Raw genomic sequence first — 22,778 nt, 5'->3', positions numbered from 1 at the left:
GGAAGTCTCAGGATAAATCTAGTCTCCCAAGAATCCCTGAAACCAAAAGTCACAGTACAACACATTTTATAGATAACCTTAAATCTTCAATGTGTAAAGACCTAGAAACTGTGATAATAAATCAAATTGATTATGTAACTTCAGTAACTGTCAAGAGTACAGACTCTTGTCAACTGCTGGTGATATAACTGTGGTAATTAAAGTACAAAAACTCACCAAAAACAGTTGACTTTCTCTTGAGAGTAATCAAATTGGACAGCTGAGCACTCTTTTAAATCCAGGGTACGAATTGGTTCATCAAACTTTAAAGGGAGAAAAAAGTTAAAAGATCTTAAAAATACTTATTACAAAGCATTATATAGTGTATAATGATATACATTATCTTAGTAAAGAGATAAATGTCTTTAATAACACAGCGACTTACCATTTTATCTTTGAAATATTTTAGTTCATTCCTATTTAAGGTAAACCATCGTGTTTTCCAGTTCTGAAATAACAAAACAGTTCAATGCTACACATGAATAATGGCATGTGTGTTTCCAGATATTTATTTTATATTATTGGCTAGCAATCATAAAATGCATGATGTTTTGAACCAAGTTGAAGTTTTTGCTGGTCTACTCCTAAGTCTACAGCCAAACAAAAAGCCATTTTCTGATTATTTCATTAGTATTCTTTTAAATCTGCCCTTCAAATATTTTACTCAAGCTAGTGCATCACTGAAAATGCTGACCAGATTTCTTATTTAAATCAGTAAATTACACCAGAATTAGGCCAAATTATTTTAAGATATTGGATTTACAATGAACAGTTTGTGTAATAAACAGCTGATTTCATCGTAGTAAGAGCAAGTAAGTTTTCAAATGAGAATCAGCTATTGCCATTACCCCCCACACATAACACTTTCATCTTACTCTGAAGTTATCACTTATACCTTAAGATTTTTTAATGATGTAAGGTTAGGGTGCATGGCAAGCCATCCAGCATACAAGCCATTATATCCAGTATAAAAACCTGGAACTATAAACTGATTTCACCCTGACTGGTCCTTGTCAGTGCAGTACAGCCCTATTGCTATTGTGCTATTGTTCCTACTCTGTCATTGTTTTCAAATGAGACAAAATACACCACTGAAGACTATAAAGGTTCGTCAATCAAGGCAATTTATGAACTATACTTAAAGGCTAGGCTCCACCCAAACAGCAGAACACTTCCTTGAAAAAAATTCCCTTGTTAATATTTTTGTAGCATGCATGTTCATAAATCTTAACATAATCATTACAATTTTCTTGTCTCACCTTGATTATTGCACCTTGTTTGATAAGATATCCCTCCTTAGTCCCAAGCTGTAAGAAAAAGAAAGATAATGTTTACTGTTTTGTTAACTCATCCTTTGCATTTTTCCCAGTTAGATTAAAGACTGATCTCTGATTAACAGACAATAACAAAGCTACCATGAGTCTTCACATGCATTTCCTATACCACTGAAGTCATTTGTCCTACCAGTATGTCTTTGGTCTGTGGGAGGAAACCAGAGAACCCTAAGGAAACCCACACAAATATGGGGAGAACATATAAACTCCACTCAGACAGCACACCAGGTCCAGGGCCCCAGTGCTGCAAAGCAGCAATGCTAACCACTGCACTACGTTGAGTCTAACACTGCATTTACATTTAGCCTTCTACTAGTGTCACTTAAAAGCACTTATTTTACCTTCTCTTTTCTACTTTTGTATTCTTTCAAAATTTTGATCTGCAGCTTCAACTCCATATGAAGTAAACTGAAACCTCACAGATCTGTGATACGATTTGTTCTCTTTATATTTCTATTTGGAAATTCCAAAACTGTCATGTCCCATGAAGCACAGATCTCATCACAGGAAGATGAAGAAGAGATGAACCTACCGAGGGTGCATCTGCAATTAGGTCGTTCTCTGTGCGTCCAGTCTGCATCGCTGTGTGCACTCGTACAGATTCATAGATAGATGGTTCCTCTACTTGCCGAGGATAAGGGCATTTCAATACAATAAGAGTCCCTGGAACAGAGCAAAAAGGCTGACTGATAAATTATTCTAAAAGGAACTTATTCGTTCATCAGAACCCTGCATTCATTGGATAAACATATTTTTGAGTGAACAATATACAAATAATGTAAAACTCCTAGCAACTAGTCAGAATTCAAGCCATTGTTTTCCCACTGTAATTCAAGTTATTTTTTGTGCATACAAATAAATTTAAAATTCACTGTTAAGGAATATAGCTTACCCTGTATTAGAGGTCATTTTTTAATTCTTGGTATTTTTATTATTAGAAATGCAGCACCTCTGTACTGTAATAATGCTTATTACAGCAAAGTAATAACAGACAAGAAAAAGTGTACTCACTTCCCACTCAACCCACAGACTCTCTTGCTCCTGTGGTTTAATTACCTTCTAATTTCTTTAGCTATACTTTTCTGCAAGCACTTAGACTGTGATAACATAGTGGAATTTGCTATTCAATTTTTATTTTATTTCTCAGCATAACTCACAGGTGATACTCTTAAAATAGGTCTAAACACAATGTACAGATGCAGCCACTCAAAATGGGTGGGGTATTTCGTGGTATACCCCGGTGGGCGTATCGCATCAAAACGCAGTATCACGCAGTATCACGTGGTTATATCGCATCATTTGACGTCATGCCGGAAAGTATCCGGCATCACCTTGTAAAACCACCAGGAGGAGCCAATAAAGCTTAACCTCTCATGTACAGCATTTGAGCTTTTAAATTTAAAACTGTGTATTACAGCATGTTAATCATCAGTCATTAAAAAGTTGGTATATTTTATGAAAGCAAGATTGCTCAGTTGGACAAAAGTACACAACCTACCTTTATCACAAATATTTATGCATCAAAGCCTTTACCGAAGAAATTACTAACAGTATTAATAATGAATGACTTTGGACAAGCTGTAAACTCAAAGTATAAATTCTTTAGCACATTTGTACAAGCACTCGGAATCTGTCCAAGCCCTACTTTGTCAGGCATTTTCTTTTACTGCAACGGACATAAAAACTCCCTTGCTTTTAACAGAGCGTTTCATAATTTCTAACTACGACAATGATTTAAACTGAGACACTTATCAATCAACCAGAGCTCAAAATATCACAAGGATCCTCAAGAGCACAGCAAAGACTGTATTAAAAGATACTTGTATCAGATACATGAGAATCCAGGCTTTTTTATCAACGCTTTCTTTTCCATATACCAGATATTATGGAACCACTTCAGAAGGGTGTCAGCCAGTCAGATTCCAGGAATCGGTACTTTAAAGAAAAAATACACACCGGTTTTTCTCCCTAAACATTTTAAGCATTAAAGTCTTTAACTAACATGTGAAATAGCATGTAAAAAAGTGGTAGTTTTAAGCTTTTCTGCTAATATAATATGGAATCGCGTATCTAAAGAAATTAATAACGATATGATTATATTTGTGTACTGCAACAGGGTTGTGTAGGGCTGTTTCGCCTCTCTTCATGTGACTTCCCTAGTAGCCCACTGGTCTACGTGCCTGATTACTAACCAACAGGTTGTGTGTTCAAATCCAGCTGGTGCTGTGACTTTTCTTTTAACAAACATTTCTTCGAAAAAATAGAATAGCAATATTATGGACAATTAATTAACTTTTATATTTCTAAATATCACAACATGATGGAATTTAAGTCATTTTTGATAACAATGAATAGTCACCTTCTTCCCTTCTGACAACGTTCCCTGCTTCTGCTTCCTGCTTCTATTGTGTGTGTGGGGGGGGATCCCTTTAGATCTCCCTTCAGATTTAAAAGGTTATTAATCATATCTTCGGTGTCGCATCTTACCAGTGCAGCTGATCTTTTGCTGCCTGGGTCAACTATCACAAAGCTTTAGACAAAGTGTTTTTTCAACAAATTGTTAATACGATGTTTACATTGGCATTATTAATATTTCACATCGGTGTATGGAGGATTGTCAGCTGTCACTGACAGTGGAACCCCCTCTTAGGCTGCACACACGATCTTTTACATTTTTATAGAAAACTGGAGGCTGTACAGTATGCGTTACAATATAAACATTTATATTGATTTAAATCGTGTTTTGATTTAAATCGCAAACGCATGTTTAATTATATGTGTTTTTTGAATCATAATCAGACAGATGCAACAGAAATTGATACAGTATCTTTGTCTTCTAAGTTTCCTAATAAACTTTCAGCATAGCTTCCTCCCCATTTAGATTAATCTTTCTTGGGATTTTGGGATCAAACGTGGAAGGATTAGATTGCAATCATTTTTATTTTTTAAATACGTTTTAGAAAAGTGTAATCTATTCTAAAAAGCTGTACACCACCTGTAATACAGATACATATTGTAATACTTTCGGGTTTGGATAGGACGGACACAAGAACACAGACTTGCGGAGTTAAAGGAAGTGAAAGCCTTTATTTTTCTTCTCGGTCACCACCTGCTAGCCCGGCTCTACAGCGCCCCCGCCCGCCAAAAGCGCGAGCCAACACACTGCCCGCGCGCCCGAGAGAGAGAAAGACCCAGGGGTGCAGAAGCAGGGAACTATTTACAAGGAAAACGGATATCTCCCCAGACTGTGGGACAGCCGCACTGGTCAGCGGCCTTCCTAAACCCCGCCCTGACCACTTTCACTCCTGTCCTGCTCTTCCCCGCGCACCCCAGCCGGGCGCTCTTCGACCTCTGCCTGGGGCGAATGTATATTTAGATATTTAGACCCGGCGTGGCACCGAGAGAGCGTCTGCATTTATAACTTAGTTTTTTAAATTAGTCAAGCAATATGAAGCATCTCCTTTTACTTTTAAGTCCCTTAATTATCATTGAGCACAGCTTTCTCACCATTTAGATTACTTTTTTATACCATCCTTACACAAAGCAGAAACTTCTTGTATTTTCTGATGACATACAAGTTGAAAGATTACAGATTTTAATCGTCTTTAATTTTGTTACGTTATACGTTTTAAGAACGTTTCATCTATACAAACACCACAAAACTATTCTCGATTGTATTTCTGAATGTTATGTTACACCTACAGTAGTTCACTGTTTTAAATACATCTAATTAAGAGAGTGAAACCTGGGCGCAGAAGCTGTTCCTTTTTCTGATCACTCGCTCTCTGGATACACATCTCACCTGTCCTGTTCTTTGTTTTCCTAATTTGCTGGATTATGCCTGTGTTTTTTTAACTTCCTGAAAAACAAGTAATAATTTAACTATATATGCAAACGTTTTATGATATGTCGCTGTTGTGAATGTCTGTGGAGTGTATCTTATTTGCCTGTCTGTCCTGGCTGTGCTCTCTCGCTCGCCCTCCTCCCCTCTCTCTCTCGATTCAATTCAATTCAAGGTGCTTTATTAGCATGACAGATGGGTACAATCAGTGTTGGGTATTTACTTTGCTTTGAGATGCCACTTTTAAAGGTGATATATAAAATCAAGGCTTTAACTTGCTTTAACTCCGCAAGTCTGAGTTCTTGTGTCTGTCCTATCCGAACCCGAAAGTATTACAATATGTATCTTTATAGAAGGTGGTGTACAGATTTTTAGTATAGATTACACTTTTCTAAAATGTATTTAAAAAATAAAAACGATTACAATTTAATCTTTCCACGTTTGATCCCAAGATCCCAAGAAAAATGAATCTAAACGGGGAGAAAGCTATGCTGAAAGTTTATTAAGATACTTAGAAGACAAAGATATCAATTTATGTTGCATTTGTCTGATTGTGAATCAAAAAACACATATATTTAAACCCGCGTTTGCGATTTAAATCAATATAAATGTTTATATTGTAATGCATAGGTGACTATTCATTGTTATTAAAATGACTTAAATTCAATCATGTTGTGATATTTAGAAATATACATTTGTTTGGTGCGAGTGAGGTTTTATTTAATCTGTGACCCAGGGAAAAGTTTTATTTTTTCAAAGAAATGTTTGTTAAAAAAAAAGTCATGGCTTCGGCTGGATTCGAACACTCACCATGTGACGTGGGGGTCAGGAACCTAACCCACAGCGCCACCGGCAAGGTCACATGAGGAGTGCTGAAAAAGCCCTACAGAAACATTATCAACAATGTACAGCGTGTACTATGCTTGTGTTGTGGTACATGAATATAATTATATCGTTATTAATTTCTTTAGATATGCGATTCCATATTATATTCCCTTTTAATCAAATTCTAAAAGTATGCTTGTTGACTCCGGTATCACGTTAGTTAAAGACTTCGATGCTTAAAATCTTTAGGGAGAAATGGAATACTGGTGTGAATTTTTTATTTAAAAGTACCAAGACCAGTCATATAATATCGTTTATGGCCTTCACATGCGTTTCAGTATGCTCCTATTCTTTTAATGCTCAGCTACTAAGATTTCCCTTCAGTGGTAAAATTCCATATAAATATTCAATACTAAAACGGGCACAGTAAAGACATCTTTCTACGTTATAAGTTTCTACGACCGACCAACGGACCATGAGTGCCCCTGTCGGTCAACCAATCACGTACCGCGGTATTTTGTGTCACTGCGCGTCACTATGCGCAAGGCCGTAGCCAATTACCTCCGGTACGTGTCAGTGCCGCGCACTTTGAATGGCTGCATCTGTACATCCAACACTTTCCTAACAGAAAATGGATAACTAAAGAATAACCTATGATGCACTGCTATACTTAACATGTTAACTGCTTGTTAACCAGGATTTGCATTTACAACAGAGACTGATTGAGGTCAGGTGAAGTAGATTTAGGAGATGAAAGTGGGAGCCCACATTTTCAGCCCATGAACAGATTAATTTAGTCTGAGAATTCAGAAAAAGTGGCCACTAATAATTTTTTGCAAATAGGCAAAATTGTGAATGTTAAATTATTTCAAGTAAACTGCAGTGATTCACAATGAGAACAGTGATTTAGGTTTACTCCAGTGTAATTCACATTAAACATCAAAAAGAATATTCAATCCTCAAATAATGATCTCTATATTACAACACCTCAGATAAACCTAATTATCTTCAGAATCTTCTTACTTACATGCTTAATAAAAGATAAGAATATTCCAATACCACTGTAAACTAGTATTTAAAATGTTTAAATTATGAAGAGCACTTTGTCATAGCAGCAAGGTATATTATTACACTTAGAATTAAGTGTTATTAAAGATTTCTAATAATCTTTGTGTTGCCTTGAACAAGCAGCTTGGGCCTCTCTTGAGTCCAGTGTAAATGCATTGGAATGTGCGTAAGAAGCCTCTCTGATAGGAGATATCATAAAACTGTATCCAATGCTGAACCATCTGCTGAATGCTGAATGATACATAGCTCAGGTGAGCTCCACTGATTTGTAGCGATTTCTGCAAAAGAAGAAATCTTGTGTTTGTAAACCCACTGTTATTTTCGCCCGATGAACGAAATAACAGTTTCTCAACATCATGAACATCCCAGTGTATTCAGCACCAAGCTATTGCTGGGACGAACCATGAGTTCTCACATCTCTCTACCTTGTAGCTAGATCCCAAGAAGACAACTGTACACAGACAAAATTTAAAGGGAGAAGAAAAAATGAATTGTTACACTACTTCTTTACAGAGCTACCCTCACTATAGCTTTACCTCTCTTCTCTCTGCACTGGGACATTCCCTGCACAGAGCAAGCAGTTTGTTAGTCAGACCACAGACCAAGCTAGACCATCTCTGTCTTCTCAGTGAGAAGTTTAAACTCATCAAACTACGGTGAAAGGATCACTGAGTATAAAATGTCTGCATTCACATTTTAATTCTCGAAGAGTTGAACTATTACACCAAACACGTTTGATGTTTAGTTCATGGTAGTAAATGCATATTTACTTGTATTTCAGAATATAAATGTGAAATTACTACATGTGATCAATAAAACCTATGATGTTGACCATTTTCTGTTCCAGTAAAGTAAAACTCTCACATCTCTACAATGTCATAAAGAAAGGAAAACACTGCAAAAAATCAACTTGCTGTACCACTGACTGGATCTTACAATAAGTAAGAGATTATGGATATTTCAAGTGTTTTACCAGAAAAAGGCATAGGTGTGTGATGTAAACTGAATATACTTGAAAAATACACAAGTTTGTGAAAAGTTAATAGTCTTGTTTTTACACACACCCCAGAAAATCTATTTAAAATTAAACTACTCGTTTTCTGCCATGATAGACAGACTAGTCAAAGAAAAAACAAATCAGATCATTTTTCCTGTTTTATAGCTTTCAGTCCATAATAGTTTCTGAGCTAAGGAAGATACAAGACATGGCCAAAAACTCAGAGGAATCCACCCACAGACAGGAGTAACAGGTGAACGGTAAGTCAGAAACCCCACAGTTATGTCGGTGTCATGACTTTTCATAGTATTTTCAGTCATAGCCTTCATTTACATAATCATTTACATAAGAGAATAAAAGCGAGTTGTAGAGTCGCAGACCATTACCGTCAGCTGTGTAGTGTGACACCCCCAGCGACTCAGTCATAGCTCTCTTAATAGCCCCTATCGTGTAATTAGTCACCCCCTGCGATTCCAAGTCATATAATTTGACACCCTCTAGGACAAAAAAAGTAGCGAGATTCAGCTACTGCTGTCATTAAATTTGAGTCATATACTAGAAGTCTTGTCCTGTAGTGTGACGCTGGCTTTAGTCAAGACAAAACGTTTAAACTACAAACTATTAAACTAGGACTTCTTCTGCATTAAAAGCAGATATACTTATCAGATGAGCTAACCTTATGCAGATGACCTTATGCAAAACCAATTTTTCCTCAATATTTACGCTAGCTAATGTTGAAATACATATTAAACTTTACAGACAAGAACCCACTGGTTCGCTTGCTTGTTAGTAAGGAATTAATCTAGAGATTGTATCTGGCTGTTTTTTGAAAGGTAACAGGTGTTATCCTTGCAGTTTCATAGTAATCCCTCTGAATCTACAAGTAAAGATTCTTCAGCTGCTCTTATGGTGTTTCTTCATTGAAAAAACACAATGTAGCCTGACTTATAATGCTAGTAAGGGGTACAACAACATGATTTTGACCAAAAATGCACTATGTTAGTGCCTAGGATTTATTTTAGTATCCTTTAGAACAACAATATCCTGTAGAGTATCTATTAATTTGTACTGTACATTTTACAGTTTAGAAAAGTGATTTGCCATTTATTATAAAATTATGTGAATTAAGTTTGGGAACACAAAGGAATAATTTAATATTAATTATTTCAAAATGAAATATAGTGACCTTCCTATAAGTTTTCATAAACTCTTGCATTAATAATTAACCACATAAAAATGAATACTAATTGGAAAGAAAAAGAAAAAGGTGTTGCTGACCTGTTTCACTTCCAATAAGAGGCTGGTTAGCAAAGTGGTTGACAAACTCCTTAAGAGTTGGAAACTCATTGAAACCAAAGGAATAACCAGTGCCTTTCTGTATCACCTGAAAGTGCTTGACAGAATCTTTTGCCCTGTAAGGAAGAAATTAAACAGATCAAGTTCTTGTGAAAAGTAAATAATTTATCTTATATGTCTTCTGGGCGTGAAGCAAAATAAACATGAACAACATTTTTTTATCAAGCTGCTTTTAACATGGTAGTGTTTGCAGAACTTTAACTGTGAATTTTCAATTAGTTCTCTCTTTTTAAACATTCCGAGTCAGCAGAGCCTGAGCGGGTCTTACCCCCAACCCTCTAATGGTATATAGTGAACCAGGTCAGGGTCATCTGTCTCCTCTCCTGGGAGTCGAGAGCAGATTTTAAACCCATGAACTGCCCAACAAAAAGTACTCTGGAAAGGCGTATTATAAAAATAACAACAGAAATTGTGAAAATTATGGTTTTAAGATTACCTCAAATATCCACGTCACTGGTGATTAAATTTCTAACTTTTTCCACAATAAATAGTACTGATAATGCTTTCTGGCGTAAAATGCAAGATTTATATTTCTGCAACACTACAAAACATCAATACCAAAGGTATAAACAATGAGATGATCATACCTGACAGATAGGGCATAGAAATTGGGACCTTCATGGCTCTTTCGGAGTAGATAGCCCCCATCCTTACCATTTGATAGAAGTAAAGCTTCAGCAGCATGTCGAGACAAATCATGGTGATACCAACTGGAAAACAAGGAAAAAAGGCAGAGGATTTAACTCAGGCTTTTCAAGGGTATTTCTCACCCATAATAGAGATGTTCTTATGTCTACTCACTCTTGGTTATTCTTATGTATTTTAACACATATAACATTTAGCAAAATGGTGTTCACTCACAAATAACAAAAGCTGCCTGGCTGCCATCTTGTTTGTAAAATTTAAACAGTCAGCCAAATTTAACCACTGCAGCTACAGGCTTCAGCTTGACCACTTGGCAGGTATTATATCCTGCTTCAGAGATGCACTTCATAAGTTCCATCAATATTTGATATGCCCACACCCTGTGATCAAACAACTAGTGAAATCACCCAGGTGTTAACTAAGAAAGTCAACAACATACCTTAGGCAAAGAAAGGACAAATTTCTATGTCTATGTTAAATATTATTAGCCTAGAAGAGGCAGAAGGGTTTCAAATACACTTAGGATTAATTAATTCCCAAGCCTGATGGTATCCTACCAATTGTATTTAAATTAAATAAAACTTTATTCATACTGTGTACGTCAGTTGTGGAAGAGTTGTGCTTTCATTGCACATGCTGTTTGCATGTTAACATGTAGGTTGCCGAGACCTGGCATACAAGAATGACAGCACTTCATTAATGTAATGCTATGCAGTCAGGCTGCACTCAAAAATTACAAGTGAAGTCCTTTGGCAATTAAAAACTCATGTCCTCCCCACTGATTCTGTTATACACAACAATCAGGTTATCATTCCGCTTGTCTGTGCAGCACTTGCTTATGTTGTTTAAAATGTGTGAGCTCAAATTTAGAAAGTTTTATTTTAGTTTCTCCTTAGTTTTCTAGAATTTTGCTCACACCATTAAAGTTAGTTTGTAAGGATTTGCATAGAATCCTACAAAACCGCATTTAGTTTTCAGTTGATTTTTAATTCTCCTCTATTGTCACGCTCGTATACCCCTCCTCTTAAGGACATTCCAGCCCTTCCTTGTTTTCAACTGATCTTCTGCACCTGCCTCCGGTTCCTGCCCCCTGTCCTATAAAAGCTAGGCATTCCTGCCAATCTGGGTTCAGCTTTGGATGATGGACGCTTGGAAGCCCACGTATCCGTGAGTCCAGGAGCAACTCGATGGCACAGGCTTCATCACAGCTTCCTGACCTTCTGAGTCCGGGATTAGGGAGCATCTTGTCCCGTGACCCCTCTTTTATTCCCCCTTCCCTCCGCCGGATCCCACTCCGGCTTTTAACTTTGTTCGTCTTCATCAGAATGGATCACCCAGTCTTAGACTATTGCCTCTAATGGATTTGCCTCGGACTCCTTTGAAATGTTTGCCCCACAGCTTCCCTGAACACTAGCGCACCATGGACAACCTTCCAGCCCCTTGTATGCATGCATGCATGCATGCATCTCCGGATTGTATTGTCCGCATAGGGTCTTAAAAGAATGCTTTCATTACATCTATAGACTCTTTCATACAGTTCCCCTGGTTCTTCAACAGAACCCTCTAAAATGAGCAAAAACTATAGACACCAGCAACGACTTGGAAGGTTACATTACTTTGTGAACAAATACACATCTGAATCATCGCTTTTTATGAGTTTCTTGTTCGTACTTAATTGTACACCACAAATGTGGAAATGAAAACAGTTACAAGCTCTTTATCTGGTTTTGATTGATTTGCTTTCCCTACGTGAAGAATTTAATGTCAGTAGGTCCATGAAATTACACCTTCTTCTAGACCTCCTGAGAAATGTATACTGGCTCATATTTCTGCAGTAGGACAACAATCTGATTGATAGTGAATGTATGCCATGGAATTATACTGTAGTATGTCAGGACAGTGCTACCTATGTTTAGTATTCTGTCTCTAGTAGACACCTGCAGCTAAGCAGTCTCTAATTTTTATGCTAGAAGTGTATCTTTACTTTATTTATCTTGACTTTCAGACATAAAAACATACATACTTTTATATACATACTTAAAATATATACTTGAAATCAACATTTCTAATACTTACATTGCATGGGAAGACATACAGTATGTCCAAAAAGGCCCCAAAATATTAAATCATAATTCAATAAAAATTAGAATGTCAGTGATTTAAAATCATCATGGGTTAAAACCATTAATGGCATTAAAACTCACTCTGGTCTTAAAATCACTAATTGCCATACAGAAGGTGAGACATGGCAACTTCAAGGCAACGAAAACAGGCAGCTGCACCTCTAGCTATTGTGCAAGCTGTCTATGAAGAGTTGGTAATAACCATGGCTGTGAACAGGAATAAAATGTGGTCCTCATTCATCAATTACCACTTAGGAGGCTTGCAAATGGGTCTCCCAAAAGATTAATTCTTATGACATTTTTGGAAAAATACTACATGACCAAATGTTACAAAAGATTATCTTGCAATATACAATACAGTACTGAAAAAAGGTTTGTGAACCCCCTAGGCTGGTCCATATTCTCATTTAAATGTAATTAGATAATCATAAATAATAAAATAACAATATTTTAATAAAAGAATAAGAAGAAAAATTTAACACAAAGAAATATTTTGATTATTAAAAAAAAACTATATTCTTCTTTCTTCTTAGCCTATTCTTCTTTAAAGAACTGCTTCAAGTTGGTGACATTTGAGGACTTCCTTGCATGAACAGCTCGCTTTAGATACTGCCATAACATTTCTATGAGGTTCAGGTCAATATGGCAATATGTCCCATTCCTGAGGCAGCAGCTCCAAACCATGGTACTCCTAATATTATGCTGGACTGTTTGGATGAAGTTCCTTTGATAGACGGCAGTATTTGTTTTTTGCCACACATTTTTCTCATTGTTGCGAAGAAGATAATTTTCTTCTGTTAGTTCCAGCGGATCATCCAGGTGCTCTTTGATAAACTTAAGATGGAATGCAATATGTTTTTAGAGAGCAATGGTTTCCTTCCGATATCCTCCCATGAAAACCATTTCTGTACAGTCTTTTCCTGATGGTTTAAGTATGAACACTTAGTAAGCATGTTAATCCTTAGATTTTACTCTGGGGTTCATGGTAATTTTCTGGAATGTTTTCCAGTTTGATTAAAGGAAGATATTGTCAGGATAACCAATTCTGGCTAGAATCCCCATGTTCTTAAATATGTATTTCTTATTTATTATCCATTTGTAGACAGACATTTGTATTTTGTAACCTTCTCAACATTGGTGAGCATCAATTATTCTATTTTCCATTTTCTAAGGTACTCTGAATTTTCTTTTGAATTTTGGCATGTCCTGTCTCCACTAACTTGTATGGTAAAGACCAAACTCACAAGGTTTCAGACCATTTTATAGGACATGGCTGAACTTGGAATCTGTCCACGCCCTACTTTGTCAGGCATTTTCTTTTACTGCAACGGACAAAAACTCCCTTGCTTTTAAAAGAGCATTTCATAATTTCTAACTACAAAAATTATTTAAACTGCGACACTTATCATTCAACCAGAGCTCAAAGTATCACAAGGATCCTCCAGAGCACAGCAAAGACTGTATTAAAAGATACTTGTATCAGATACATGAGAATCCATGCTTTTTTATCAACGCTTTCTTTTCCGTATACCATATATTATGGAACCACTTCAGAAGGGTGTCAGCCAGTCAGATTCCAGGAATTGGTACTTTTAAGAAAAAATACACACCAGTATTCCATTTCTCCCTAAACATTTTAAGCATCGAAGTCTTTAAGTAACATGTGAAATAGCGTGTAAAAAAGTGGTAGTTTTAAGCTTTTCTGCTAATATAATATGGAATCGCGTATCTTAAGCCCACTGGTCTACATGCCTGATTACTAAATCTACAGGTTGTGTGCTCAAATCCAGCTGGCGCCATGACTTTTCTTTTAACAAACATTTCTTTGACAAAATAGAATAGCAATATTACAGACAATTAATTGACTTTTATATTTCTAAATATCACAACATGATCAAATTTAAGTCATTTTAATAACAATGAATAGTCACAAATGTGTTACAATATAAACATTTATATTGATTTAAATCGCGTTTTGATTTAAATCGCAAACGCGGGTTTAAATATGTGTTTTTTGATTCACAATCAGACAAATGCAACATAAATTGAATTATTTGTCTTCTAAGTATCTTAATAAACTTTCAGCATAGCTTTCTCCCCGTTTAGATTTATTTTTCTTGGGAGTTTGGGATCAAATGTAGAAAGATTAGATTAGTAATCGTTTTTATTTTTAAAATACATTTTAGAAAAGTGATATCTATACTAAAAAGCTGTATTTATTTAATACCACTCGATACTTATATTAATGGAGTTTAGTTGATACAATTTAAAATAATTAAAGGTTTAAACAGTATTACAGCATTGTACACATGCTTAAAAGAGGAGAAAACGCAAGCCTTCTTCTGGTGTGAGGGTCTTCTGCTCAGAATGAAACGCTAAAATGTAATGTAGGCTCTGAATGGGTTCAATTATGATTTGGGCTTGATTAAGGTCACTGTCTTTCATCCAAAATCCTGCTTGAATCCTTCTAAACTAAAAATTAGACACAAGAAGGGGCTCTGGAAAAATTTCTCTTTTTTAAATTTCTCTTTTTTTCTTGGAAAAATATCTTACCCGCTGCAATCCGGGCACAGAAGGATTAAAAGAAGCCAGACAGGCAGGGGGAAGAGTGAGTTATAAATAAAGAGGTATCCAGGTAACAGTGAAGGTAACAGCCGCAGACGTGGCCTTAGCCCGCCAGGGTTACCCTACTCTCCCGGAGGAGGCCCACCGGGAGATAGCGCTCTAGGCGTTCCTCTGGGCCCTGGCGCCGACTGAAGAAATAACCGTATACAGTAACTATGTTCATGCACAAACAATAGCATGTTACATTATTAATTTGGGGGTCTCCTCTTGCCAGAAAGCGCTTAATTGCATTTTGAGTGCTGTTTTGGACTTTTTTTTAAATTACAACTCATAAATAAGCTGATACTGTTTAGACTTTTTTTAAAACTATTACAGCAGCACAATGTGCTTTTTCACGAAACCTCCTAGAGTAACGAAATGTCTTGCGTTGTACAGCTTTTCAGCTAAATACTGTATATTTATTACTTAAACCTGACATAAGAGGTGCCCGATAAAAAACGGTTGAACAGCTCTGTTGGAAGTTTCGTGAAAAAGGAGATTTCGTGAAAAAGCTACAGGAGTGCCAATCGCAATCGTTTTTATTTTTAATCCTTCAATGCAGATGGCTGGTGGCATGTTCCATAAGAGTACTAATTAAAAAACATTTATACTTTCGTTGGGGTTTAAATAATGTTAATAATAAGTTGATGTTTTATCTAAGGGCTGCTTGCCTGCGTCTGAATAGCGGCTTCTAAACTGTGAAAACATGCGTCTGTCTTTCCGTAGGGGGAAGGGAATCTGATCTGCAAGGCCCTTTGGTTACAAAAGTAAAAAGAAGGCGCTCGCTCTTTCTCTCTTTTGATTATTACATCCAATAATCAAAAATGACACAAAAACCATAATAAACATAATAACGACCAACCAACAAAAACAACCATATAAACATAATACCAACCAAAAACATAGATAACAACCACAATACAAAATCAAATATATCAAACCATTAAAGCAAAACCGTCTTCCAATTATCAACAAATCTCAATATCTTGTACGAATTATTCGTAATACAAACCAAAAATAGCACGCAAACTCTCTCAAATTCCTCCAATTATCATAATCCCTCCCCTTATGCAAAACAAACCCTCCTCCCATCCTAGTTTATCCTCTTTATCATAAACAAAATCCACCTCAATTTTCAACATAAAGCATTACACAAAATCAATACCTCAACACTCCATACTCAACAACGATAATTCACAAACAGCCAGAACATGTAACTCCACATTCCCAAATAGACCTCATTTCAATAGCCCCGCCCCTTATGCAAAACCAACATCCCTCCCCTGTTCTCTCCGCTGGCGTTTGTAATCGTTTTTATTTTTAAATAAATTTTAGCAAAGTCATGTATTTTAAAAATCTTAAGATTTCTATATTTATGTCTTTATTTAGTGGTTTCATTAGTGACCAAGGCTAAACTTTCTTGGAAAAATGTATTTTATGTAAACCATGTTTGCAATTAATTCAATTAGGGCTAGAATATGTTCATTGTCTCCCAGTGAAAGAAGGGTTCCTTTCGCCGTAGTCGGGAGACATTAGAAGCTTGCCATGCTGTTATACCAATGCATTAGCATGTTAAAGCGATTTCATTGAGGAGCCTAGCTTTCTTAACTAGTAAGTACTGTACTTACTGGGTTTTGGATGGGGGGAGGTGTCTTTCACTGGAAATCTCGCCCCCTCTACTTCCCGCAGAGAGGGGGGTTGTACTTGCAGTGCATCGGTATAGATGGGAAAGCCAGAGCTGACCCCTACGCCGCCCACGTGTTATGCTCTTCGTTAATGTCTAAGCCAGAACACATCATTATATCTCATTTTGTATTTCTTTTGCTCAGCCTAACAGTATTGTTGTTATTGTTTTTATCATGTAAAGCACTTTGAGGAGCCACCCTTAAAGGTGCCATATACAATAAAGTTCATTATTATTACTATAGAGGTAACATTATTACGCAGAAGACAAAGATAGCGATTTACGTTGCATTGTGCATTGTGCCGCTGTAATACAGTTTTAAATAATTAAAAGTCTAAACAGTATCAGCTTTATTTATGGGTTTTAAATAAAGGCGATTTAAATCAATATAAATCTTTATATTGTAACGCATAGGTGACTATTCATTGTTATTAAAATGACTTAAATTCGATCATGTTGTGATATTTAGAAATATAAATTTGTTTGGTGCGAGTGAAGTTTTATTTAATCTCTGACCTAGGGAAATGTTTTATTTTTTCAAAGAAATGTTTGATTAAAAAAAGTCATGGCTCCAGCTGGATTCGAACACGCAACATGTGATGTGGGAGTCAGGAACCTAACCCACAGCGCCACCAGCAAGGTCACATGTGGAGTGCTGAAAAAGCCCTACAGAAACATTATCAACAGACATCGTACAGCGTGTACTATTCTTGTGTTGCGGTACGTGAATATAATTATATCGTTATTAATTTCTTTAGATACGCGATTCCATATTATATTCTCTTTTAATCAAATTCTAAAAGTATGCTTGTTGACTCCGGTATCACGTTAGTTAAAGACTTCGATGCTTAAAATGTTTAGGGAGAAATGGAATACTGGTGTGTATGTTTTCTTTAAAGTACCAGCCATATACTGTATGTTTATGTTTATGTTGTGCTTCTATTCTTTTTATGCTCAGCTACTAAGATTTCCCTTCAGTGGTAAAATTCCATATGAATATTCAATACTAAAACGGGCACAGTAAAGTCATTTTAATCTTTCTACGACCGACCAACGGACCACGAGTGCCCCTGTCGGTCAACCAATCACATACCGCGGTATTTTGCATCGTGACGCACCTCCGGTACGTGTCTGTGCCGCGCACTTTGAATGGCTGCATCTGTATGCTGTAATGTGGTCTTAGAAGGTTGACAACATCTTTTAGAAAATGGTATTGTAAAACATTGTAATAAATTAAACTTCCAGCATTCTGATATATTACTGAGGCATCCTGAATCAGTTTTTCCCAGCAATTCAATCTAATCTAGATCAAATAATGTGCAAAAAATGAGTTTTCACATAACTTGTATAGAGTGCCTTGCAAACATATTAACCCCCCTTCTACAAATTCTTATGCAATTAGCTTATTTGGGTTTTTGAGTTACCTTTGCAGTTTTTGCTGACATAAGTTCTTTCTCCAGGAAGTGTATAGTTTGAGTTGTACCTTTAAAAATGTGCATACATAATTTGTAATCAACAAAATGGAACATCATTGGAAGGATGGAAGAATACTTCTGCAAAGCACTGTGTAGCGGCGAGGCTTAATAATAAGGCAGAATTAAGTGTTTCTGAGCTTCCCAAATGAGGCCCCATTTCTCTGTTCATCTCTGTGGTGCAGCCACAGAGAAACCATTCATGCAAGATGTTTTCTTTTGATAAGGACAGCTCCCAAAGGGGGATGCACTTAGCTAAGCCTGGCTATCATGATCAATGGTTATCCATTGGCGCCTATCTGTCTAGGGAGTGCGAGTTGGACATCTGGACTGCATTACTAAGTGTCAGGACTAAGTGACTCATATCTCACCTTGATCAACCAATCAGGGACTGGTAGGGCCGAGTAACCCACGTGGGACTCTGATGCCCATGGAACTTTCAGCCAATCAATGAGCTGAAGTTCCTCCAGGTAAAAACAGGCAACACAGAGAGCCTGAGAGATTCAGATTGAGATTCAGATTGAGATTCAGATTCAGATTCAGATTCAACAATTCTAAAGGGAATTCAAAGAAGGCTCCCAAGGGCAGGACATTCTCGCAGCGCGCCTCCTGACCATCCTGAGACTCAGCCCGGACAACCACGGAACGGCCAGTGTGTCCGAGTGCCAGAACTTTCCTTTGTTCTAAGAGTCTAGAGTTGAGGTTGCCAGAGAGTAACCAGCAGCAGGCCTCGTGAACAGGTCGGAACTGTGGACAGCTGAATTACTATTCAGAACTAGCTCTTCATCAGGAACGAACCGGTCCTCTTCCTGACTTGCTGGGACCCACAGTCATCTTTTCTCCTGTGGACAAACTTTGCTAGTTAAAGCCAACAATGAGCATCAGCAGCGCACCGTCGCAAGCCGCACAGCACAGCCTGGCATGGAGCCAGAGAGCGCGGATTGGACAGCAACAGCCTGCAACTGTTTCTTTGAGTCCGCAGGAGATCTGAATCCCCAGAGATTGGATGAGTATTCAACTTCAATGCATTACAGCTCAAGAATTCAATTGTTATCCCAACCAGTTGATATCAATTTAATTCCTAAGAGTAATGTACTTGTTTCGAGTGTCTAATGTAGAAGTTATAACCAAGTTCATTTATGAAACGGTCTTAATGAATGATATACTGAACGTATGTCCTCTTGATGTGTAACTCTTTGTAACTGACCGAATATATATCTTTTGTATTCTGATAACCCTCACGATAAGATCGGTTAGATTTACATGCATATTCTATGTATTAATAAATGTATCCTCGTGTATTAGTACCTGTGTGTGCGCGTTGGTTGAGTTATGTCGCATGGTTGGATTCTAAAGCCATCAAAAGAATCTTTGTGATTTACTGCTACAATAAATAATTGTCTCAGTAAATGCCCAAACCCTACAGAACTGGTGCCTTTAGAGAGCCACTAACATTACATATTTGGCGTCCCTGAAACGGCTATGAATCACTACATTATTTCGCGTCCCTGAGTCGGCTTAATCTACATTATTTGGCGTCCCTGGCACGGGCGTGGCAAGACTGAAATGAGTCAACCAAGCGGAATAATTCAATAAATTATCAACTATTCAATAAAAACGCCGCGGGTTTCATACACGACAATACAGTGTGCTGAAAGCCGAAAGGAAAAAAGTTCCCCTTGCTCTTTAAGCAGTGCTTGATTGTTTTGTGATCTTTTGCGATCTACCGGGTTGATTGCATACTTGATCTTGTGGTTTTCTGTGGTAAAACTGTGATTTCGTACTTAAAAGTAATACTCTTTAAGTTTAACGATGGTTGCTAAAAGGTCTGAATTCGAGTCGCTATTAAGCACTCTCTCTAGCAGCGACAGGTCTGACCACGATCTCTTCCATATCTCCGTCAGCGGAGAAGCTAGTAGAATAAATCTCCATTCTCTGAGAGAGCTAGCGAAGGACATAGAGAGATTTGACCCCGCAGTGTCAGAGAATAATATCGAGAGTTATATTCAGGACCTCAGGTATAACCTGCAGTACCTGCCAAACGCCACAGAACAGGAGAAAGTGTTTCTGGTCAGGAAAACTACCAGCAGAGCTGTACATGAGTGGATGGCTAGGCAGATGAAAGAAGTCTGTAATGACTTTGAGCAGCTATGTCAAGCACTTATCGAAGAATACAGTGCATTTATTGACCCGACTGCTGCGATAGCCGCCGCTCTTAACATTAAGCACGAGAGAGCAGAGTCCCCTCGCGAATATTACGAGAGACTTAGACGAACTTATTTTGCAGGGCGAAATGATGAGGGTTGCGAAGAGAACACACATTTCAAGGGTTTATTCATTGCGAATCTCCACCCGTCAGTCAGAAAGATGATCTTAATGCATACAGATGCACAGACCATGAAAATGACTGATATTAAGAGATTCGTGCAGAAAGCCTGGGAGTATGATGTCCAAAGTCGCTCTGAGCAAAAAGCTGTTAAAGCGACTGTGTTCGCCGTCAGAGCCAGCAGGGTTAATTCCCCCCTGCTCGAAGGAGCACAGGCTCCTGAGCTGGCTAAGCCCCGTTCCAAAGCACTCACACAGGACCGCACCCAGCGTCCTAAGTGCCATGAGAACACCGGGGGAGGGAAAGGGCTAGAAAAGGCTGAACAAAAGGATTCAGTAGCCGCCCGCCTGGCCAGGCTTGAACAAGCTTTATTAGGACAGGGACAACCGCTCCCCAAGGCTGCCGGAAGTGTGAATGAGCTGATACTCTCCACTGGAGGAGGCGGAGACCCGCCCCCTCTCCCTCCCTCAGTCTATCTGATTGAGCGGAAGGGTTCCTGCCTGGATGAGGTCAGCCACTCCCAAGTGAGTGCTGACTCCACCCCTGAAGTCACAGAGCAGGCAGTAAAACGCAGAGGAAAAGCAAGAAGCTTTTACCTCAAGGCTGCCATGGGAGATGTCTTACCCAGTGAGACACTGATTGACACTGAGGTTGAAAGGTGTTTGATGTTACACGGCAAGCTCAAACGGGTAGAAAAAGAAAAGGGCATGCGACTCAGAGAAGAACCTTTGGTGGATCACCAGAAAGGCAAGGTGTGGAAACAGGTCAAGGCTCCTAAGCCTTCTGTACAGAAGGAAAGGGGGGCCAAGAGGCAGACTGTGCTCACACAGTGCCCACCGAACACAGAAGCCCATGCGGAGATTCCTTCTGTTCCCTCTGGACAAGAAATAAAAATATTTCCTTGTTCCCCGGATATACAGGGAAGTCGTGTCCCGGCTGAGGTCACAACAGCCTCCCTGCCACAGGAGCGGTGCTCCGAGCAGCCGCCTGATCCACCAGGTAAAGCACACCCCTTTTACATCCCTAAAGAGGAGCAGATCTCCCCACCTGGCGATGAGAAGGAGCTTTCCCTGTGCACCCTGGCACCCAAGAGGGTTCAGGACCACCACCCTCCAGTGGTGGAAGGGATCCAGATGGCAGGAGAGCAGGTTGGTGATGTAGCCCTCACCCTTAGCGCTGAGAGGTCCTCTATTAGTGAGGATCTGCTTGAGCAGCTGTCACAGGGCCACCGCCAGGTGCCCCTGGTGCAACATTCACAGGTTAGACAGGAGGTCCAGCTCGACGCTGAGACTACTGCGCTGTGGACACACCTGATCCCAGATGCCGATTCCCTCTGCTTTGACCCAGGGAACCTGCAGTCAGGTAACATTATTTCTCACAACTACCAGGTAGTGAGTGAGACTGACCTGATTGTTCCTGCCTCAACGGCAGGGTTGCCAACACACCCAGTCCCCCAGAAGGGACAGGGAATGAAAGCCGAGCCGGTTTTCTTACAGCCACCAGCTCAGTCTGTCAGTCTGAGTCTGACCAACAGTGGTTCAGCAAGACTGGAGCTGGATGGTAAAGTCACCCGCCTGCCAGTGCAGGACATCGCAAAGAGAGGTGTCAGAATCCCCGCCTGCACTGACATGGGCCTGGTGAGTGATAGTGAGTTCAAAGACAGTGAACTAGCTATCCCAGTGCTGGGGCAGCTCCCTGAACCCCTAGCGAAGGAAGGGGGGACCGAGCAGGTGTCCTACACCTACCCCCAGCGAACGATTGTAAACATGCTGATAGAAGGATTCCTCAATCAGGAGGTGTGCAGGGTGGACCTGAACAGTGAGAATGGGATAACAATCCCAGATCACTCAGGTGCTCCAGATGACCACTCAGCCGAGGGTCAGGCATGCTCCACCGCTGCATCGCCCCCTGCAGGGTTCTTAGAGCACAGGCATGGACAAATCGAAAAAGCAGATGCCCTGGAAACGGAGGAGCAGCATCAGCAGCTGCGTCAGATCTCCCCAGATTTCCAGGATGTTGGTGCCCAAGATGCCACATGGCATACTGAGAAAGACACCATGTACATGCTGCGCCAGCTTAGAAAGGCAACAGTCACTCAGAAGGAGATGACTGGGATCAGCCACCCGAAAAGACTTTTGGGAGGACTGATTGCTGCCGCCACTGTTGTACGTTTGCTTTTTCTGGTAGGTTTGTGTGCTACTGGCACTCTCACCCTGACTGCCCCAAGAAGGCAGGTGTCAGAGATGCCAGAGGGTAGTGACAGACTGTATCAACAGCAGCAAAAGTTGGAAAGCTTAGGGGAAACCCTACAGGCAACTTCCTATGCAACAGGGTTAAACCTTATTCCCCAAACAGTGGACATGATTGCCGGTGTTATACAGTGGGTTTATGCTTGTGTGCAACAGGCCAGAATGTTGACACAAGACCTGTTAAGGGAGTTTAGTGCCACTGTAGCCAGTCTAAC

The 22,778-nt window shown here is 39.0% G+C and overlaps 1 protein-coding gene across 1 annotated transcript in view; it reads right to left on the bottom strand.

The window, feature by feature from the left end:
• The window catches only part of dapp1 (dual adaptor of phosphotyrosine and 3-phosphoinositides), a 50,259-nt gene that overhangs the window by 12,856 nt on the left and 14,625 nt on the right, over positions 1 to 22,778 (bottom strand). The window contains exons 2-7 of the mRNA XM_015345234.2: positions 10,048 to 10,170; positions 9,383 to 9,516; positions 1,906 to 2,036; positions 1,299 to 1,346; positions 425 to 487; positions 217 to 302 (exon numbers count right to left, since the gene is read on the bottom strand). Of these exons, the coding sequence (XP_015200720.1) occupies positions 217 to 302; positions 425 to 487; positions 1,299 to 1,346; positions 1,906 to 2,036; positions 9,383 to 9,516; positions 10,048 to 10,170 (585 nt within the window). The remainder of the gene's footprint in view (positions 1 to 216; positions 303 to 424; positions 488 to 1,298; positions 1,347 to 1,905; positions 2,037 to 9,382; positions 9,517 to 10,047; positions 10,171 to 22,778) is intronic.

The sequence above is a fragment of the Lepisosteus oculatus genome, chromosome 1 (genome assembly GCF_040954835.1).
Source record: "Lepisosteus oculatus isolate fLepOcu1 chromosome 1, fLepOcu1.hap2, whole genome shotgun sequence".
Taxonomy (NCBI): domain Eukaryota; kingdom Metazoa; phylum Chordata; class Actinopteri; order Semionotiformes; family Lepisosteidae; genus Lepisosteus; species Lepisosteus oculatus.
Note: the sequence above shows the minus strand (reverse complement) of the source record. Positions and strands in the feature narration are given on the sequence as shown.